This window comes from Petaurus breviceps, unplaced genomic scaffold (genome assembly GCF_028583685.1).
Source record: "Petaurus breviceps papuanus isolate PSGF00001 unplaced genomic scaffold, PetGlider_PUasm1.0 154, whole genome shotgun sequence".
Lineage (NCBI taxonomy): Eukaryota > Metazoa > Chordata > Mammalia > Diprotodontia > Petauridae > Petaurus > Petaurus breviceps.
Genome location: NW_027185715.1, coordinates 2,112,246 through 2,132,739, shown reverse-complemented (window position 1 = coordinate 2,132,739; position 20,494 = coordinate 2,112,246). Strand labels below are relative to the sequence as shown.

At 46.8% G+C, this 20,494-nt stretch overlaps 2 protein-coding genes across 4 annotated transcripts in view; one reads left to right on the top strand and one right to left on the bottom strand.

Moving 5' to 3' along the window:
- B4GALNT1 (beta-1,4-N-acetyl-galactosaminyltransferase 1) overlaps positions 1-10,955 on the top strand; it is a 12,098-nt gene extending 1,143 nt beyond the window's left edge. For all 3 annotated transcript variants that reach the window (XM_069080269.1, XM_069080277.1, XM_069080262.1), the window contains exons 3-12: positions 473-691; positions 2,138-2,308; positions 2,453-2,559; positions 3,143-3,180; positions 3,324-3,504; positions 3,753-3,851; positions 3,971-4,161; positions 4,357-4,497; positions 5,575-5,815; positions 8,745-10,955. In XM_069080269.1, coding sequence (XP_068936370.1) covers positions 474-691; positions 2,138-2,308; positions 2,453-2,559; positions 3,143-3,180; positions 3,324-3,504; positions 3,753-3,851; positions 3,971-4,161; positions 4,357-4,497; positions 5,575-5,815; positions 8,745-8,962 — 1,605 coding nt within the window. In that variant the 5' untranslated portion in view covers position 473 and the 3' untranslated portion in view covers positions 8,963-10,955. The remainder of the gene's footprint in view (positions 1-472; positions 692-2,137; positions 2,309-2,452; positions 2,560-3,142; positions 3,181-3,323; positions 3,505-3,752; positions 3,852-3,970; positions 4,162-4,356; positions 4,498-5,574; positions 5,816-8,744) is intronic.
- LOC138155205 (solute carrier family 26 member 10-like) lies at positions 9,779-18,846 on the bottom strand. The gene is made up of 18 exons (XM_069080288.1): positions 18,477-18,846; positions 17,825-17,935; positions 17,016-17,173; positions 16,482-16,646; positions 16,096-16,248; positions 15,883-15,965; positions 15,506-15,653; positions 15,311-15,424; positions 14,966-15,043; positions 14,792-14,887; positions 14,182-14,288; positions 11,545-11,614; positions 11,334-11,450; positions 11,158-11,191; positions 10,999-11,081; positions 10,509-10,563; positions 10,278-10,390; positions 9,779-9,868 (listed from the first exon to the last, which is right to left on the bottom strand). Exons 1-18 carry the CDS (start codon positions 18,820-18,822, stop codon positions 9,830-9,832), a joined length of 2,070 nt encoding a protein of 689 aa, XP_068936389.1. The 5' UTR covers positions 18,823-18,846; the 3' UTR covers positions 9,779-9,829.
- Between the last annotated feature and the right edge of the window lie 1,648 nt (positions 18,847-20,494).

Below are 20,494 nucleotides of genomic sequence, written 5' to 3'. Positions count from 1 at the left end.
GGAAAAATCCAAGCCTTAGTGCTTCCTCTGGTCTGTGGTCACTCCTCAGGCATCCTCCAAGTCCAAATCCCCTAACCTTGCTCCAAAGCCTCAATATGCACACATTCCATTTTGTTCAAGGAGCAGGTTGTTAGGTAAGTTAGAAAGATACCAGGACCTGGTAGAGTGGGAAACTCCAGCAAAAAAGCAGGTTAATATATAATCTTAAATCCGTTTTAATTCATTTGCCAATCTTAAGTGTGTGGGTGGGAAGGACTAGGCTGTCTTGGGATATTCAAATAGGAATTTGTGAAACAGAAATTGGGAGCAGGGGCTGGGCAGGAAAAAGTGTTGCAAAAAATCATATGGGGAAAGGAGGGTTTTGAGGCATTTCTTGAGGTAAGGAAGCAGAGGGTTATGCCACCAGATGTTAGATTCCACTCTTTTCTCCAGTTCAATGGGATTCTTCCTTTTTTTTTTTTTCCTATTCTAGAATGAAGCTAGGCCGAAGGTCGCTTTGCAGCTTCCTGCTACTGTTCCTCTGTGCTGCCCTGGGTCTCCTTTACTTTCACAACTGGAAACATCCACCCCCTAGAGCTTCCCCTGGCTTGTGGTCACCTCCTCCCAAGTCCTCCAAGCTCAAATACCCTAACCTGGTTCCAGAGCCTCGATATGCACACATTCCCTTTAGGCTCAAGGAGCAGGTAGTCGGGTAAGTTAGAAAGCAACCAGAACATGAGAGTGGGGGACTACAGCCAAAACAGGAGGGGAAGAAAGTCAGGTTAATATTTAACCTTCAATTCCTTTTGATTTTTGCTCTGTGTTTTAATTATTCTTTTGAAAAACCCTAAGTGAAGTGGTCAGAATACTAGAGCCAAAGAGAGTAAATGAAACCACAGGTAATTTGAGCTGGAAAAGCGACTTTTGAGTGCATCAAGTTCATTACTCTTATTTTGCAGAAGAGGAAACTGAGGCAAAGAGAAGTAAAATGTACTTGCCCATGGTCACACAGCTAACTAGCAGCCAGTGTTGAATACAAGCGTCCTGACTGGAAGGGCCAGTGTATTTTGAGTCAGAGGATGAAGATTCAAATCCCAACTCTGCTTACTGCCTTGGCAGCCATTCTCCTTTCTAGGCTCCAGTTTATTCAGCTGCAAAAAGTAGGGATGGGACTAGATGACCTCTTTTTCAGCTCTTCATCTATGATCCTCTGTGACCCAAAGGCATCTAAATCAATCATATGGTAGGGGTTGAGGTAGAAGACTGTATTATTACAAAGCTCCCCCTTATCTCCTGGAAGTAGTTTGCTGCTGTGACTGCAAATACAGTGTGGATGGGCGAGGACTAGGACTCATTTGGCATTCATGGGGATGATTTATTAAACACTATTTGAAATGGTTCTAGGGTGCTGGAGATCTAGGAATGATTGAGGAAAACCTCAAAGATGGTGAGCTGGGGCCCAGCTTCTGGTGCTATTCTCCTTCAACCTGGGGGTATTGTTAGCTACCCTGATATCTTAAGGCAGCTGGAATAATATCATAGCTTTACTCTTCTCTGAGAAGACATCTCTTGGAGGGCAAAGTCAAACTGACTCAAGATTTGGACTGCATTAGGTTTATTTGTGATGAGAGATGGCAATAGTTCTTGTAGTTAATTCTCAATGTTACCACCTCCTCCCAAAACACATGACTTACCTTTTTTTTTTTTGAGACAATCCAGGGTAACATGACTTGCCCACGGTTAAACAGCTAGTCTGAGAATAAATTTGAACTCAGGTCCTCCTGAGTTCAAGGCAGATACTCCATCCACTACATCACCTAGCTGCTTCATGATTTACTATCTAATAAAAATTAGACTTTATGGAAAGAAGAATTCTTTTTTTTTTTTGCTTTTTTTGGGGGGGGGTTCAGAAGGACAATTGGGGTTAAGTGACTTGCCCAAGGTCATATGGCTAGTTGGAAAGAGGAATTCTAAACCCTCTAAATGAGATTAAAGTTTAGGAGGAATAGAAGAAGACATGAGAGTTTAAGGGCAGGATTGACAGGCAAAGTTTGGGGACATATGATTTTGGTGGGGTAGGCTTGGTAATTATTGTTCGACAAAGTTTAAGAAGGCAAAGTGTTGAAATGTCCTTCCTTCCCCCCTCCCACCGCTCCAGATTGCTGGCACAAAATACTTGCAGCTGTGTGGCCAGCAGAGGAGGGCTTGGCTTCTCTCTCCCATTCCAACGGCAGGTGCATGCATTTGACTTCACATCAGCTTATGGACCTGAGGAGTTGCTGGCAGCCACAATTGCAAGAGATCGGGAATACCAAGCTTTCCAGGACAGGTGTCAGGGGATCGGAGGGGAGGGGAAGGGAGAGGATGGGTTCTGGAACAGGGGAGGAGATATCTGTAAGAAGTCTGCGGGTGGGAGGGGATGGAGACACCAACTCCCTCCCAGCCCCCATCCATCCAATCTGACCGTCTCCAGGGTCCAGTCCCCAGCTGACCAGATACTCATCGCTCCAGCTAACTCCCCCCTGCAGTATCCCCTGCAGGGTGTGGTGGTTCAGCCCCTAAAGACCATCTTGGTACCAGGTAAAGTAGGTGGGGGCAGGGAAAATGAGAGGGCATTGCAGTGGAAGATTGTGGTCATTGATTAGTCCTGGGAGGGAACTGCAATAGGTCTGGGAGGGGAAACTGAGTGATCTGAGGTACCCGTGGAAAATATAAGGTCATTTGGGGAAGGAATAGTGGAAAGCCATGACGGGGGAAGATATTCAAGAAGCTTGGGAGAAAGATTTGTAGAATCTTGGTAGTTAGGGAAGACAATTATTCCTCCCTAGGGAATTAAAAGAAAGGTGTCTGAATGGAGATTGATGTGAAATCAGACAGGGAAGAGAGCTAAGATCACTAGCAAATAAGCATTTGACTGAAAATAAGTTCAAGGATCAGAGAGAACTTCCAAATTGAGGTGGTCGTGTGATACCCAAAGTGCCTTGCATGGGGGGGATAGAAGTTGGCATTGGAATGGAGAGGGGCAGCCCCATAGTTGGGGTGAAGACAAGAAGAACAAGGGATAGAGAAAGCAACAGAATGAATTTCAGAGGGTCTGACCAGCCTGGTAAGGTTGCCCTTGAGCCTGATGTGATTTTCTCCTTGTCTCCCTCCTCTGCCTCAGGTCTGAGCCTACAAGCAGCTGAACAAGAAGTGTACCAGGTGAGGGAGGAGGGAATAGGAGGACAGCATGAGATGAAGTGAGCTGGGTGAGGTAGTAAATTTTGGAGGTCAGGAGATAAAGGAGTAGTGGGGGGAGGGCAAAGGAAAGCAGGCTCTGATTGTCCCTCCCATGTATCAATCAGGTGAACCTCTCAGCATCTCTTGGCACTTGGAATGTGGCTGGGGAAGTGGAAGGAGTGACACTTCGAGGGGAGGGCCAGTTGGAACTCACTCTCACAAGCCCAGACTTAGATCGACTCAACAGACAGCTTCAGCTGGTCACTTACAGTATCCGGAGCTACCAGTCCGATACTTCAGATACAGGTGAGAAGGCAGCCCAGGCTCAAGGTATGGCTGAGGTGGGAGATGAAAGACCCCTAGAGCAGTGGGAGGTGCCAGGACAAAGTTCAGAGCTGGGTGTCTAAACAATAGACCCACTGAGCTCAGCCCTTAGAAAGGGAGGGAAATGAAAGGGCCTTTGTTTGTCTTGGGCAGAGAGCAAGAAAGAGGGAGAGGAAAGGAAACCCAATCTTTAGTCATCTCTTCATTCCTTTCCTTCTCGTCCTCCCCAGTCCGGTTCTCCACCAATGGTCATGAAGCTGTCTTCACTATCGGAATAAAGCATCCCCCCAGACCTCGGCTGTACCCACCAGGGCCACCTCCTGAAGGAGGTAAGGCTTGTGTCAGAGCCAGACTGGAGCTAGGGAGGTGGGTACAGGGAGAAGGGGAGAAGGGTTGGCTCTGCTGGGAATCTCACCCACAGTCAGTCTGACTTCTATTTCTACCGCAGCCAAGTATAATATCAGTGCTCTGGTCACCATCGCCACTAAGACCTTCCTTCGCTATGACCGCCTCCGAAACCTCATCGCCAGCATCCGGCGTTTCTACCCAACAGTCACTGTGATCATCGCTGATGACAGTGAGAGACCAGAGCCAATCAAGGGCCCTCATGTCGAGCACTACCTCATGCCCTTCGGAAAGGTCAGCAATAGGGCATCATTAGGGGAGCACAGTGGCGCTGAATGGATGGGAAGACAGCACCATTGCAGTTAGGGGGAGAGGAACAGTGTATGTCTGAAGGAGATGGTGGACACAGGTTACTAAGAAGTAGTGGGAGGATGGAGGGATGTGTTTAATTGTTCCCCCTCCTCTCCTAACTTCCCTCATTCCCCCTAGGGATGGTTTGCAGGCCGAAATCTAGCTGTTTCCCAGGTGACCACAAAGTACGTGCTGTGGGTAGATGATGATTTCATCTTCACTGGACGGACGAAGCTGGAGAGGCTCGTGGATGTGTTGGAGCAAACATCTCTGGACTTGGTATAAAAGGGATGGGGTGGGGCGGTGGTAAGTAAAGAAAGAGAAGATTGGGGAGAAGGTTTGGAGGGCAACCCATGGAGGTGGAGGGAAGACACCTGGGAGGCTTATGAGGCAAGAAGACAAAGGGAATAAGTCATTTATATAAAGCCTACACGTTGGGCACTATGCTAAGTGCTTTATCTAATTTGTACCTTACAACAATCCTCCAAGGTAGCTACCATGTCCCCATTTTGCCCCTGAAAAAATTGCAGTTTAAGTGACTTGCTTCAGTTCATACAGTTGGTAAGTATCTAAGGCTGGATTTCCTGATTCTGGGAGTAGCTAGGGAGCACAATGGGTAGAGCACAGGACCTAGAGTCAGAAAGACCTGAGTTCAAAAGTGACCAAAGACACTTACTAGCTGTGTGACCTTAGGCAAGTCATTTAACTTTGTTTGTCTCAGTTTCCTCATTTATAAAATAAGATGGAAAAGGAAATGACAAACCTCTCTAGTATCTCTGCCAAGGAAACCCCAAATGGGATCACAAAGAGTAAGATTTCATTGAAATGACTGAACAACAATTTCTTCCTAATCCTAAATCCAATGCTCAGAGGATACTGTGCCACCAGCTGCCACAGTCCAAGCTAGGGACCAAATAATGAGGCTTTCCCCATTCCCAAAAGGGAGCAGAGGAAAGGGAAAGAAGAGAGGTTTTTAGATATCTGAGCAGGAGAGGATAGAAAGAGCTGAGCACAAAAACATAATGTCTAACTGCTGAGACCTGTGTGAGGATGTGGGGTGGGTGTGAGAAGGAAGGAGGCAAAGGCAGAGACAGAAGAGCTTAGTTTTGTGAAGATAGTGAGTGGGTGGAGTAGAGTTATATGGGAGAAATTGTAGTCTTAATTCCTTTAGGAACCAGAAACCTTTCAGTCCAAAGGCCCTCCCTGCTCTGTCCACCCTCATTCCTTCTTCTTCCCTTCCTTGCCCTTCTCATGTTTCCTCCACAGTATTTCACTGTGTCCACTTGCCTCCCACTTTCTGGCATGTAACCCTGTATCTTCTGGCTATGTACTCTGTATCCCTTCTGCCTCCTTCAGGTTGGGGGAGCAGTTCGGGAGATCACAGGCTTCTCCACTACTTATCGACAATTGTTGAGCGTAGAACCTGGTGGCTCTGGCTGGGGAGACTGCCTCACCCAAAGACGAGGCTTCCACCATGAGCTCCCGGGTTTCCCAGGTTGTGTGGTCACCGATGGGGTTGTCAACTTCTTCTTGGCTCGAGTGGACAAGATCCGAGAGATTGGCTTTGACCCTCGACTCAGTCGGGTGGCCCATTTGGGTATGTGACATTTCCCCTCCATATCCCTGTAAGCCCTCACCTTCACTAGGGTTCCATACTAAAGGGTACATACAACTAGATACTTAAGGCTTGATGATAAAAAGTGACTCTAGAGCAGAGCTGGGACTTCTAGCCCAGGGAGCACATAGGGTGAAAAATTCCTAAGGGAACAATGAGGCACGCTGGAAAAAAAAATTTTTTTTTTAAATAGGCACAATTTTTTTCTTTTTTAAAGCAAATTTTTATTGGCATCTGTTTTTATATCGCCTATATTTCCCAAAGTAACCCTACCAACCCTGCCTTGGGGTGTCCACCCTTAATGACAAAGAATTTTTTAAAAGGGAAGGAAATTTCAAAACTAACAGTAGTTCAAACTGTTTTACATTATCTATGGAGTTTCACCTCTTTAGGGCCCCATATCTACAAAGAAATGAGGAAGTAGCCTTCTCTTATCTCTTCTTTGGAACCAGGCTTGGTTATTATAATTTTATAGCATAGGTTCTGTTGTTTTTCTTTCCAGTTACAATGTTGTACTTTGTACTTATATATATTTACATATATATATATCTTTCCTGGTTCCAGTTCATGTCTTCCCATGATTCTCCATATTCATTGTATTAGTTTTTTTGTTTTTTGTTTTTACTTTTTGGAGGGCAATTGGGGTTAGGTAACTTGCCCAAGGTTACACGGCTAGTTTTTGTGTGTGTGTGTGGGTGTAAAGTGTCTGAGGTCAGAACTGAACTTAGGTCTTCCTGACTCTGGGGCTGGTGCTTTAATCACTGCGCCACCTAGCCGCCCCATGTATTAGTTTTTTTTTTTTTTACAGTGCAATAATATTCTACATGTTAACTGTATCACAACTTGTTTAGCTATTGTTCAGTTGATGGGACATGCACATAATTATGATGCAAAAAGAAAAAAGCTTGCATGTAGGTATTGATTTTTTTTAAAATAAGGTTTGTCTAGTGTGGTAGGGTGAATTGATACCATATCCAAAGTGTCCTAGGCACAAACATGCCTCTTCACTTTGATCAAAGAAAGGCTTTTCCTGTCCTCCTGTCTCCATGTCTATTTTCCAAGAGCCTAGTCCCATTCTTACATCCCTAGAGTATGAACGATGAGTGACTTCCACCACTACCACCTCCTGTACCATAGATCCCTAGACATGAAATTGAAGGGTTTTTTATACTTAACCTCAGTGTTTCACAGGCACCCTGTACCCTTTTATTTCTTTTTTCTTTTTTAATCCAGATTGTGCTTTCTACAGTATAGGGACTTCTAGTGTGGAACCAATGCAAATTGGTGTCTATTCTTTTTTTTTTTTTTTGCCTTTTGAAGGGCAATTGGGGTTAAGTAACTTGCCCAAAGTTACACAGCTAGTGTTTTTTTTATATGGGTGTTATGTGTCTGAAGCCGGAACCAAACCCGGGTCCTCCTGACTCCAGGGCCTGCGCTTTGCTCACCGGGCCACCTAGCTGCCCCCATTGGTGTCTATTCTACAGTTTATGACCTTAGAAAGCTGCCTGTTGGCACTGAGAGATTATTAATTACCTAGGGAAACAGCCATTCTATGTCAAAGGTTGGATTTGAAACCAATCCTTTTGACTCTGAGGCCATATCCACTATAGAACCTGGTGGCTCTAGCTGGGGAGATTGCCTCATGCAAAAGGGAGGCTTACACCAGGAGCTCCCGGCTTTCCCAGGTTGTGTGGTCCCTGTATCCACACTGTATCCCTCTGCACATTTTTATTACACGAGTATTTGTATATGTTACAAATGAAAGTAAAAGGGCATTTCAACTCCCTCCAGTAACTCTCCCCAACAAGGTGGTAGACACTCTACTTCTAAGAATAGAGATGAAAATTAAGAAGAGGAAGAGCAGGGCAGCTAGTTGGTGCAGTGAAAAGACCACCCGCCAGGAGGACCTGAGTTCCAATCCGGCCTCAGACACTTGACACTTTGTAGCTGTGTGATCTTGGGCAAGTCACTTAACCCCAATTGCCTTCCCTTTCCCCCCTAAAAAAAAAAAAAAAAAAAAGAGCTAGGGATCTATAATCTGATCCTTTCTAACCAGGAGTTTTTCTTTGCCCTTTTCTACCCAAGGTTCAGGCAAGAGAAATGAAGCATTAATTGAATGGTTATCCCAGTCAAGAGAAAGCCTAGTATTTGGTTTTATTTTTTTTTTAATTTCAACAATGCCTTTTGTTTTGTTTTTAATATGGTGATCATTTCCAGATAGACCCCACACCAAACAAGCCTTCCCTTGTAACCAAGGGAACAAAAAGAAAACATTAAGCCAAATGGACACATCCACCCTTCTGACAAATTATGCAACATCCCACAGCCTTAGTTCCTTGTCTTTCCAAAGAAAGGAACGGCATGCATTTTCTCATCTGTTCTCCTGGGCCAATATTGATCATTATATTTAATATTCAGTTTCATTTTATTGTTGTTTTCCTTTATTTTGTTCTAGTCATTGTGTATATTGTTATCCTGGTTCTACTTACTCCATACTGCATAAATTCATATAGTGCTTCTCATATTTCTCTGAATTCCTCCTCATTTGTTACAGTGAAATCACTTGACATTATATTAATATGCTACGATTTGTTTAGCCATTCCCCATTTGATGGACACATGCTTTGTTTCTATTTCTTTCTATCACATCCTAAATTTACAAAGTACTTTCCACTTCTTACCTTGCTTTCATATCCATTTTATTTGACTCAGAGAACCTGTGACAGGCACTTGTCTCAATCTTATAGTCAAAGAAATAGCCTCAGAGACAGGCCTGAAGGCAAAACCTCCCTGGAGCACAAAAATCCCAAACTCCCTTGCCCTGTTGAGTTCTATTCTTTGGGTAGGCCCCTACCCTTCATGACCTCTCTCAATATCTCCCTCTTTTTCTTTCCCTCTTAATTCCCCCAAGAATTTTTTCTGGATGGACTTGGCTCCCTTCGGGTAGGCTCCTGTTCCGATGTCTTGGTGGATCATGCATCGAAGCTGAAATTGCCATGGGCACCTTGGGGGACTGAGGCAGAGATTTATGCCAAATACCGATATCCAGGGGTCACGGATGAGAGCCAGGTGGCCAAACACAAACTTCTCTTCTTCAAACATCGCCTCCAATGCATGACCTCAGATTGACTGGCCCAGTAACCATAGAATGGCTGATGTGATGGATATAGTGGCCACCTGACTGAACACTCTACAGACCTGTATGCACTATCTAGTCACGAAATTACCTGCTGATCAACTCTGTGGCTGACCACTCAAGGACTGTTCAAGGACTATCCAACCCTTCAAATTCTTTGACCTTGACCCAATCCCAGGATGTGAACTGATCCTGGTGACTTCCCCAATGCCTAAAGGTACAACTGGAGCCATGACCTACCTTCACCAATTTGGTGACAGCACCCCACCCACCTACCCAGTGCTAAGCCCTCCATTCCCTATTCTTATAGACAGAGTAACAGAATACCCTTCCAGTGCCAAAGAGCCTGAAGGTCTCTAAGAGCCAAACTGAACCCACCCCTCAAGTGGGTTCCCTTCCCCTATCTCCTTAAGAGCAAAGGCTCCTAAAATGCACAACCTTCCCTCTTTGTGCCACACTCTGTGTCTCTGGACCAGAACTCTATGCACCATATCCAGTTCTCCTCACCCCATGCCCAGGAGAATTTGACCTTGGAGACAGAGTAGACACCTGAATAGAGGACTCAAGAGGGGTTATTGAATACGTCAACAGTTTTGTGATCAGTGTCAGTCTTGTCTCTTCAGGGTTGAGCTGGGGGAAAGAGATCTCTAAGGGACATCTGTTGGGAATGTTCAGACCCCAAGCCAAGCTAGAAAAGGCTGGCATTTATCATGTTGATCACAGAAAAGCTAATTTTATTTTGTTGATAACATAAATAAAGAGGGAGGCCCACCCCAGTTTTTCCCTCAGTGGCCAAAATCTCTCCCCTACTATAATCCATTCAGTGCTACTGGGATTCCTAATAAGCAGAACTGAGAGGTTCAAACCCAGACCATGCAAGTCTTTGAGGCCAGAGGCTCCTGGAAAGGGAAAAGGGAACATCAGGGGAAAGTGGGGAAAAGCACTTCCCCCATCATCCCTAGTGAGTCTAGTAGGCTGGGGAACTATGCTCTGGAAGATCCTCCCTCATACTAAAGGCCAACTCTCCCCACTTGAGTTTTCTTTCAAATATTACACCTCCCCCCCCCCATTCCCTCAATCTCCACTCTCTACCTCCACATCTACCTCATCAGCTTTTGCATCCCACCTATCCTTCTACCATATCCCCTCACCTCTAGGCTCCCCATGACCCTTCTTCATGCATGTCCCTCCTCCTTAGCTACTCCTTATCCCGTTGTCTAGTTTCTTTCCTTTTCCTATCCCCTTTGTTATCCCCAAACCACCCTCGCCTCTCATAATCTCCCCTCCACCAGCCCTTTCTCCCCAAACCTTCGCCAGACTCTCCAGTGCATGGGCAGCTGCATCTTGGACACTCACAAAAAGTTGCTCTGGGGTCAATATGTCCAGGAGCCCAGCCCTGGTTAGTGTCCCCAGAACAGGGGCTGTGCCAACAGAAAGAACTGTCAAAGCCCCAACTCTGGCCTCCACCGCATCCCTCTTCCTATAATCCGCCAAATAACTCAAAGCATTTCCAATCCTCCCCAGTTTCGTGCACCTTACCATTACACTGGGCCAAGAGGAGGCGAATCCTGGCTGCACTGCACTGACTGGCCAGCTGGTGAAAGGAAGAGTTTTTAAAATAGGTTAGAAAAAGAGGAGTTGCCTCAGTTGCCCAAAATCAAGACCAGCTCCAGCTATGATTCACTTCCCGCCTCTGTAGGATACCCTTCCTCAGATGCTACAGTCTCTCTCCCAGTTCTGGAACCATAATGAAATCAACTCTGTCATTGCTCCACTAAAGGGTATACCAGCCTACTCCTCTCATCACTCCTTTAACTTTCCAAAGCGAAAGGTGATTCCCTGGCCAGAGTTGCCCTATTTCTTTTGTCTCCATCTTAGAATGGAAGCTCCTTGAGGGCAGAAACTGTCTTCTATTTTGTATTTGTATCCTCAGCGCTTAGCACAAAGCTTGGAACATAGTAAGCGCTTAATAAATTTTTAAAAATTAATTCATCCCTCTAACTCCCCAGCCCAACATGCATACACACACCTGCAACAACTCCCGGGCTCCAGCCACATCCACAAAGATGATACCGCTACAGTCTAGGATGACAACTTGAACGAGTTCCTCTCCTGGAAGGGGCAGTGTTATTTTTATGATCTCCCTCATGTCACTCCAAATCTTCCCAAGTTACCTTTCCCATCTTACCTGTCTCAGCTGACCCATGTGACTTTGCAAGTTCCTAAAGGAAGAGAAGGGAGTTACCAGCCCCTCCCAACATGCTCCTATTAGTAAATATTAGTTCTCTATTCACCTGTACATCCAACCCCCATCTGACATATTGCATCAGCCCTTTAAACCTTCACCTGCTCCTGCTTCCTCACCTCATCTTGCCTCTCCAGTCCCAGCAGCTGCCCCATCATTTGACGAAACCTGCCTCTGGTCCCAAAATAGAGTGGGGCAGGATATCTGAAGATTCGTAGTCCAGGAACCTGACAGAGCTGGAGAAGGTATTTACAGGATAAAAGAGTCAATGAAACATCCTTTCTAATTAAGATCATTCATCCCTACTTCCCCCAACCTCCTCTTGCCTACCTTAGAACTCTCTCTGACCGGACAGAACAGTTCTCTTCCCTTTACTTGTCCAAGCACCAAACATTGTATCCTGGGGATCAGGTGGAGAAGAAAGTGATAAAGAAGAAAGACCATCCATGTCCTTAGAACAGGCTAGCCTACTGTTGGGCATATGCACAAAGGAAATCACAGAAACTCAACTTGTTAAAAACAGAATTCATTATCTTTCTTCCAAACCCCTCTCTTCTTCCTAACTTCCATATTAGTAAGAATGTGCAGGAGCCAGCTCTGACCAGCACAAGAGATGGTTAACTTTTTGATGTGAATATTTACACCTCAGAAATGGACAATTGCCACAAATCAGAGCTTGATTTATTGTTTTGCTGATTGTCTAGACTTAAAATGTTAATAATTCGGATGAAACTGAAAAGAGTATTGTATAACATCCCCTCCCTCTCTCTCCCAGAGAGCCCAGTTGCTAAACATTTATCAGCACACCTATGTATTGTTCTTTAAACATTGTTTGAGCTAAGTGGAAGTGCAGTAGGAGACTCAGGGAATGAATTCATCATAAGGCTAGAGGTCTAGTGACTGTGGGCTGATAGAACTGGAATTTATACTACATTTTAAGGTTTGCAAAGTGCTTTTTATCCATTATCTCATTTGAACATTCTGTCCCCCCCCTCCCCCCTCCCCCTTAATACTACCCTTAAGATCACCACCACCCTCCTGGTAAACCAGCCTCAACCCTGGAATGAGATCATCCTCACTTCAGTATCTTACCTCCCCACTCCCACCCCCCAATAGCAATCAGTAGCCAAATCTTGTAGTTTTGACCTTTGTAACATCTCTGGTATAGATTCCCTTTTCTCCTCTGACACTTCCATCACCTCATGCCTGGACCATTGTAATAGCTTGCTGGTTCGTCTCCCAGCCTTAAGTCTCTTCTCACTCCAATGCATTATCCACTAAGCTGTCAAATTGATCTTCTAGGGGAAAAGTCTCACCATATCACCCTCCCCCCCCCAATTAAATAAACTCCAATGATTCCTTATCACCTTGAGAATCAAATATAAAGTCCTCTGTTTGACCTATAAAGCCCTTCATAACCTGGTCCCTCCTATCTTACACTCTTATACTTCCCTCGCCTCCTAATGTTCTTTGATTTGGTGACACTCCATTTTCCAGCTCTGAGTATTTTCACTGATTGGCCTCCATGCCTGGAATTCTCTCCCTCCTCATATCTGCCTCCTGCCCCCCTTCAAGTTTCAGTTAAAGTTCTACCTTCTGAAAGATGTTTCTTAAGTCCTCCCTAATTTTAGTACCTTCCCTCTCAGATGACCTTCAATTTATTTTGTATATATCTTGTTTATATGTGTGTAAATGTATATGTGTGTTTGCATATTATCTCTTTACTAGACTGGAGTGCCTTGAGAACAGGGACCATTTATTGACTTTATATCCTGCAGCACTCAGCACAGTGCCTAGCACATAGTGTGTGCTTAAAATTCTAGATGACTGACAAATGTCCCCTATATTGATATATATCAAAATGTTTATGGCAATATTTCTTCGAGCGTATCAAGAACTGAAAATAACATGGGTGGGTGTCTATCATTTGTGGAGGAACTGGGGGAAAAATAAACTACGGTATATAAATATAATGGAATTCTGTGCAGGAAGAAATGATGAATATAAAGATGCCAGAAAAAGATTTAAAGATTTGCATGAACTGATGTAAAGGGAAATGAGCAGAAACAATGAGCAGAAAAGAACAAAATACTCAATGATTATAACAATGTAAGTGATGGGGAAAATCACTGAAAGGAAGTTGAACCCTAAGTAATGGAAAAACAATTGAAGGTCATAGAGAAGGGATAAGGAAACATACCTCCTCCTTCACAGCAGAGAGGTGGGGGAAGACTAGGACAGACTATCATATACCTTTCAGAAGAGGTTTCTGTCAGGTAGTTTTGCTTAATTGTTTTTGTCAAAATAGAGGGTCATGGGGGTGGCCAGGTAGCACAGCAAGTAAGAGCACCGGCTCCAGTGTTGAGAAGACCTGGAGATCGAATCCCGGGCTCAGACACTTAGCACCACACCCAGAAATAACTGGCCATGTAACCTTGAGCAAGTTACTTAACCCCAATTGCTTAGGGGCGGCCAGGTGGCTCAGTGAGTAAGAGCACTGGCTCCAGTGTCGGGATAACCTGGATCAAATCTGGGCTCAGATACTCAGCACCACACCCAGAAATAACTGGCTGTGTAACCTTGAGCAAGTTACTTAACCCTGATTGCTTTAAAAAAAAAAAAAGAGAGAGAGGGTTCAATGGAGGAAGTGGAACAATTGTGATATAAAGAAAAAGGCATCAATAAAATACATTTTATTTTTTACTTTTTTAAAAGCAATCAGGTTAAGTAACTTGCTCAAGGTTACACGGCCAGTTATTTTTGTGTGGGTGCTGAGTATTTGAGGCCGGAACCGATCCCAGGTCTCCCGACGCTGGGGCCGGCGCTCTTATTCACTGCACCACTTGGCCGCCCCTAATAAAATGCATTTTAAAAAGAAAAGAGAAAGAGGAGATGAGTTCCTTTAGGAAAGTATATTTTTAGATCGGATTCCCTTTGCAAGTTTTGAGCTTACCCTCCATGCCCTACCTCTGTGTACGGCAGACTACAGTCATCATGGAGAAGATTACACCCACGGCAAGGCCCAAGTCCACACTCAAGGTCACTACAGCTACCCATGTGACCAGCCACACAGCCTGTTCAACATGAGTGGGGAAAGAGTAAATACAAGGGAAAAACATGGCTGACCAGCAACGTCAAATTAAGGAATTGAGGGGTAATGATTGTCAGGTCAGGGCTTTGGGCAAAGTACGATATGGAACAGGAGGGAAGAGAGTGAATAGAAAAAATGGGATATTTGAATGGAGGATACAGTTTGTTCACTAGGGGGTCACAACAATTAAACAGGCAAGAGATCAGGCAGCAAGTTGGAGTGGGGCAACTATAACTCTTGGGGTATCATGGCATCTGGAAGGGTTCTAACCCCACCATTTTTGAATCAAAATTTTGTTCAAAAGGTTATAGTAGGATTTAATCTTAAAAGGGGAAAGCAAACAGGGAGGCAGTATCAGGAACAATCACAGGGGAAATGAGAAAGGAAGTAAAGTGTTTCATTGAATTGAATTGAAACAAATTAAACTAAGCTGAATTGAGCTGAATTAAGTTGAGGAGACTGAGGGACCCTGATGCAGTCTCTTACAAAATCCATTTTGCTGATATGCCACAGATGGGGCAGCTCCTGCATCTGGAAGAACATCTGGCGCATACTGGAAATATTGATGCAGGCAAGGACAGCCTGGTATTGAGAAAGAGAGGTCAGTATCCCTATAACATCTCAATGTGCCTTTCCCCAACCTCTCCCACAATTCACTACCTTGGGCAAATAGTAGAAAAGAGGTCCCAACCATAGGAGCACTGAAAGGACAACTGCACAAGAGAAGAGTCCTGCAAGCTGGAAGAGAAGGCAGAATGTAAGAAGTGGGTGTGGGGGAGAGGACAACTGCTCCTCTCATGCCCATGCGATGCACAAAGCGTCTTCTAGCACTGTCCCTTTCCCCTTACTTAGATATCTCCCACAGTGGCCCTTCTTCCTCATTTCTTCCTACCTAGACATCCCAGACCCTTTATATGCTTCATTATTTGTTCTAAATGTCTTCCACCCCTCTATTTAAATGCCCCTTACATCACTTCTCCGGTCCTTGGTACTCTCCACGTTTACCTGTGTGTGTCCCCCTGCATCCACTAGCAAACTGGTTGTAGCTAATGAGGCTGAGTTGGGGAAGCAGGAGAAGAGTGAGGAGACTAGATTGGAGACACCATGAGCCAGGAGCTCCTGGAGGTAAGGGGAATATTAGGATTAGGGTGAGTGGCTTGTAATCAGGCTAGGATCAAGGGTCAGAAGTCTGAGTCACACCTGGTTGGGGTTGATGGTATAGTTGTGCTTGTCTGCATAGATTGAAGCCAGAGACACCGATACAGCAAAAGTAACCAGCGCAATTGGAAGGGAGTAGGCAAGAACCAGGGGCAGTGTAGACAGAGATGGTATCAAGGGTTGGGAGAACCTGGAGAAGAAGAGATTAGTGGCAGAACTGATTGTAGTGATAATGGGGGTGGTCTGTAAGGTCAGGGGACTCCATACAGTCAGAGGGACAAGAATTTGGATTGAGGAGATGTCGGGATGGGTTAGAGAGCAGACAGTCTTGAAGTGTGGGGAAACTGGAAAGAGAAGGGTTGGGGATAAAGGCAATTCTAGGAAGGACGTGAGCCAGGGTTTTCTCTATTCTGTCTCACCCAATTGGTAGTGACCCAACGATTTGTACATTGTATCTTGTGTCCAGAGAAGAGGTAAAACAGAGAAGGGAGGCCAAGAGTACCTAAGGAAAAAAGACAAAGAGGGGTGGAGCCTCTTCAGCAGGGAGGTAGTGAGCACCTAGGTTTCATGTGAGACTGGAGATCCGAGGAGGGGGCCAGGGCTTAGAGAACGGAGAAAGCTAGTCCTCTCACCATGAGCACCTCTCCTGGGATCGGCGTAGGCAGCCTTTCTCGGAATCTCACGTTCAGCTCTTTGACTGGGACCAGCAGCGCCAGGCTAAGGGCTGAGATGGTTAGTTCAGCGGGACTGCTCTGGGGCAGCGCAGTAAGCACCGCGGCCAGCGTCTGCGGTGGAGGGACATGTTAACAGGGCCTCCCTGCACCCCTGACGTGGTCCTCTTCTCCATAACCTGACGGCTTGTTCTCTCCGCCCAGCACCATCGCTCTATCCAATCTTCCAGCTCTCCTGATTCACTTCGACCTTTACCATAGCCTCACACCCCGCCCCAGCCCCAGAACCCCCCAAATACACTGTGATGTCCCCTTCTCTGTGTCCCTGAAGCCCCTTCCTTCTCCACCTTGAAGAGGGCAAAGTAGCCGATCTGTCGGGGGAAGGGCAGTCCCAGGAGACTCTGCAGCTGGGACACAAGCACGTGCACCGCGGCCCCACTGGTGAGAGCCTTGACCACGGGTTCCGACAGGAAGGTGGACAGGAAGCCGAGCTGCAACGCGAACATCCCTAGCTGCCAGGGGACGGAGGAATAAAGTCAGGGAGTTGGTGGGGTGGCAAGACGAGTGGGCCAAGGAAATGCAGGTCATTCCCATCTGTTTTCATCACTCTCTTTTCTATTGTGGTCCTCCACGCAAAAGAGGATGGGGGTGGGGAGGAGAAAAGACAGGCTCAGAACTTCAAGGAGATGCTCCTCCTCCCTCCCCAGTCCCGCAACACATGCATCCTAGTCCCAGATCTCCCGACTCCATTTCTCTTCCCTCCTTCAACATTCTTCCCCTTACCATGAATCTCTTCCGACCTTCTCACCTAAAGCAGGAGTGCCCCTTCCCAGCCTCCAGTTTCCTGCTGTCTTACCGCCCCCTCCCTCAGCCTCCCTCACCATCAGCACCCCGCTCCAGAAGGCCACTGACGCCGCCGCCCCAACCCTCTGCAGGTCCAGCTGCATCCGGTCAGTCGAGCTCAGGTTGACCCCGGGGGGCTCCGGGACCAGGCTCTCTACTGCTGAACCCGTCATAAGGCTGAGTACTGCAAAGGTTCCTGCAAGAAGGAGCGGGGAGCTCAGAGGGAGGATGTGAAAGATTACAGGGAAAATCAGCTCTAGGGTGTAGAGATCTGGGAGCCTCCTCCTTCCACCTTTTCTCCACGCCCTTCTCCCCCATCATCCCGACCCCCATCCCCTTTCCAGCAGCTGGAAGGGCTTGGCAGAAGCCGCAGGGGAGCAACCATCAAAAGAGCTTGAAGTGGCGCCACCAGCTGGCGAAGTGCTGGGGAAAAATCTAAAATTCTGTGGATAGCATCTGCCCTTCGAGGATTGGGAAGGCTGGAGGTGATGTGGGGAGGAGAGGAATCTAGCAAGGGCCCTGGGGCTGTCAGGTGACCCGGTCCCCCTACTGTTCCACCCTCCTGCTCCCTTCTGAGACCCTTAAAGGCTGAACTTGATGTTCGTCTTAACCTGTATGGAAATATCAAGGAAAGAAAGCACCATTTTGTAATTTGCTTGGGGCCCACAATTCCCTGGAGGTTTACTGGATCCAGGGACCATAAGGGAGTGAGATTGAGTGGAAATGGTCACAAGGAACTCTGCCAAGTAGGGATGGAATTTCCACCTGTTTCCACTCTCCCTAGGAATTACAATGGAATGCAAGTGGGGCTGGGGGCATAACATGGGAGGGTGCCCAGATCACTTACCAGTGGACAGGTGCCTTCCTGTGCCCAGGAAAGTGTAGATGAGGACAGGAAAAAAGGAGGTATAAAGTCCAAACACAGGGGGCACTGAAGTTAGGAGGGCAAAGGCCATGCCTGGCAAGGGGAGAAATGGAAGGGTCACTCTGGGATATCCAGTCACTTTAGGCCTCAGAGGCTTCTTATTCTGTGCTCTCAACAAGAGGGGAAATTTGGCCCTGATCTTAAGGATCTGTTAAGTATACTTAAATGGGTACTGCTGAGAGCCAACCTACTTTTAGGGGCCTAAAGTGTGGATTAGGTTTATGCATCCGTGTCCTGAAGGAGCCCTGGGGGGCACCCCTGGACTTCTTGACAATTCCATCAGCCAGAACAAGTAAATGATTTCTTCCTCAAGGTATTTCTTCCCCAAGAGGGGGAAGGGATACAGAAAGCTAAAGAATCTGATACAGGGTGACCCATAAAACTCAATAGCTCCGACCTCCAAGCCTAGAGAGAAGAGGTTGTCAAGGGGGTCTCACTCTAATCTAGACTCTCCACGCCTCACCCTTCTTGATATATCTCCAGACTCGTGTCCCTTCAACCCGCTTGAGGGCTCAACTCTTCCATCCTAACCTGCTCCCCAAGAAGATCCTTCTAGTTCTAACTGTCCCCTCACCCTGCGGCACATGCACTACGCCCACGGTGACTCCAGCTACAGCGTCTCCGAGCAACCACGTCCTCCAGGGGTACCAAGGCAGCCAAGTCAGGGGAGGAAATCGGGCTCGGATAAGCCTCCACGCCTCCCTCCTGGAGCAGGTCCGCAACAGCTTCTCCCGAAAGCCCCGAAGCAGCTGATGGGGTAAGGGATCTAGTCCCTGCTCGGCGCCCCCAAAGTGCCTGTGGAACAGTGCCTCAGTAAGAGGACTTAGGACACCAGACACTGCTTCGGACCGAGGACTAGCCACCGGGTCCGACTCCTCTCCCAACACCGGACAGGACACAGTGCTAGACAACTCGCTCATTATGCCCTGGTCTACCCTCCTTCTCCAGTCCTGACTTATGTACCCCTCCACCCCGTTCCATAGAACCCCGCCCAATATGGGGGGGGGACCCCCTAGCTCCACCTCCTCGCAGTACCATACAATCAAGGGCTAGGGAGGGGTACATCTCCCCGGGGAATCCTATCTAGGGGCGGGGAAGAGATCCTGGAGAGACACTCTGGGGGTAGGAGGAGGGAGAGTGTTGCATATCTGGCCATACTCTCCCTACCCTTCCCCAAAACTTCAGTCATAATGGATGGGGAAACAGGGGCTGGAAGGACATGAGAATGATGCCAAAGGAGGTCTTATCACTTCCCAAGAATAGAGGTTTCCGAGCATTAGCTATCCTTCTTCCTCTTCTCTCTTTTCCTTGTAAGCGTTATGAACAGGAACTCTGGGAATAGAGCAGTTCAGATATCGCACCGCCCCCCCCCCATCCCCATGCAACCACAATATTCCCAAGAGGAAAAGGAGGGGAAAACGATTAGTCCACCCCAAAATTCAGAGACAAAGGGACAGAGTACAGTTCAAAAGTCATCCATTAATGCTACACAGCTGGGGTGGAGAAGTGGAGGAGGGGTGTAGTTTGGACACTAAGTTCAATATGCTGGGGATAGATGCTGAAAGCATAGGTAATATGGCATGTATTTGTTTTTATTGACTGTGGGTCACTAGTTTGGTTAGTGTTTATTCATTGAATTTTAAAAGTGTCTGTAAGGAAGACGCTATCCCTCAAGACTATCTGATTCCGATTCTAATTTCTCCCTGCTTATATTTTGCTTTGGGGAAATTGGGGAGGGGGGCAAGGCGTTGTAGGGCACAAGAAGAGCTCTGAAGATAGCCCTCAGCCTTCTCTAAATCTGGACATTCTGACTCCCTTCTTTCTTGGTCCACGATAAACCCTTTTGGTCTTCCTGAACCCTAAACCTAGATTCATAATCTGACTTCTGCTCCACCCCTTGACAGCTTCTGGAAATCCAAATTTCAAGAATCTTTAAGACCCCAACCACTCACCCTCTGGCCCCCCAAGTCCCTGGCCCCAAAACCCTGGGGGTCGGGTGGAGCCAGGGCGGCCTCTCTTGGCTTAATTCCTCCTATTGTTTCCCTTACTTCTTATCGGGCCCTGCGTCCTGTCCACCCTCCTTAAGACCCCTCCTCCCATTGTCAGCAGGAGGGGGGCCTAAGGTCCAGACCCAAAGGGAGGCTCTGGCCCCTTGCCCACGCTAACCCCACAGCCCCTCCTACATAGAATTCCATTGTCTGGTGAGGAAACACAGCCCCATGTGATGGAGCCCCAGGGGAGAGATGGACACACTGGACACGCAGATGAGGACCAGGGCAGCCAGACACAATTCTGAGTCCTTTTCTCTCTGTCTTCAGTCCTTGGAGTCTGGGATACGAAGGAGTGCAGGCTCCTTCTGAACTTCTCTTTGGACCCCAGGGCTGGAAGATGAAGCACCAAAAGTAACATCTCTGTCCAGGTTTCCTCTCCCCAAAGTCAGGAGCTGGGAGATGACTGAATGAGGACTTCAGAGGAAGGGGAAGAGGGTTTTTCCCCAGGATTCTCCAACAGTGGTGGTGAAAAGCTCAGTCAAAAAAAGGTATATTTAGGATTTTGCCTCTTTAGCCTCTGGATGGTGGGTTGTTGGATTTT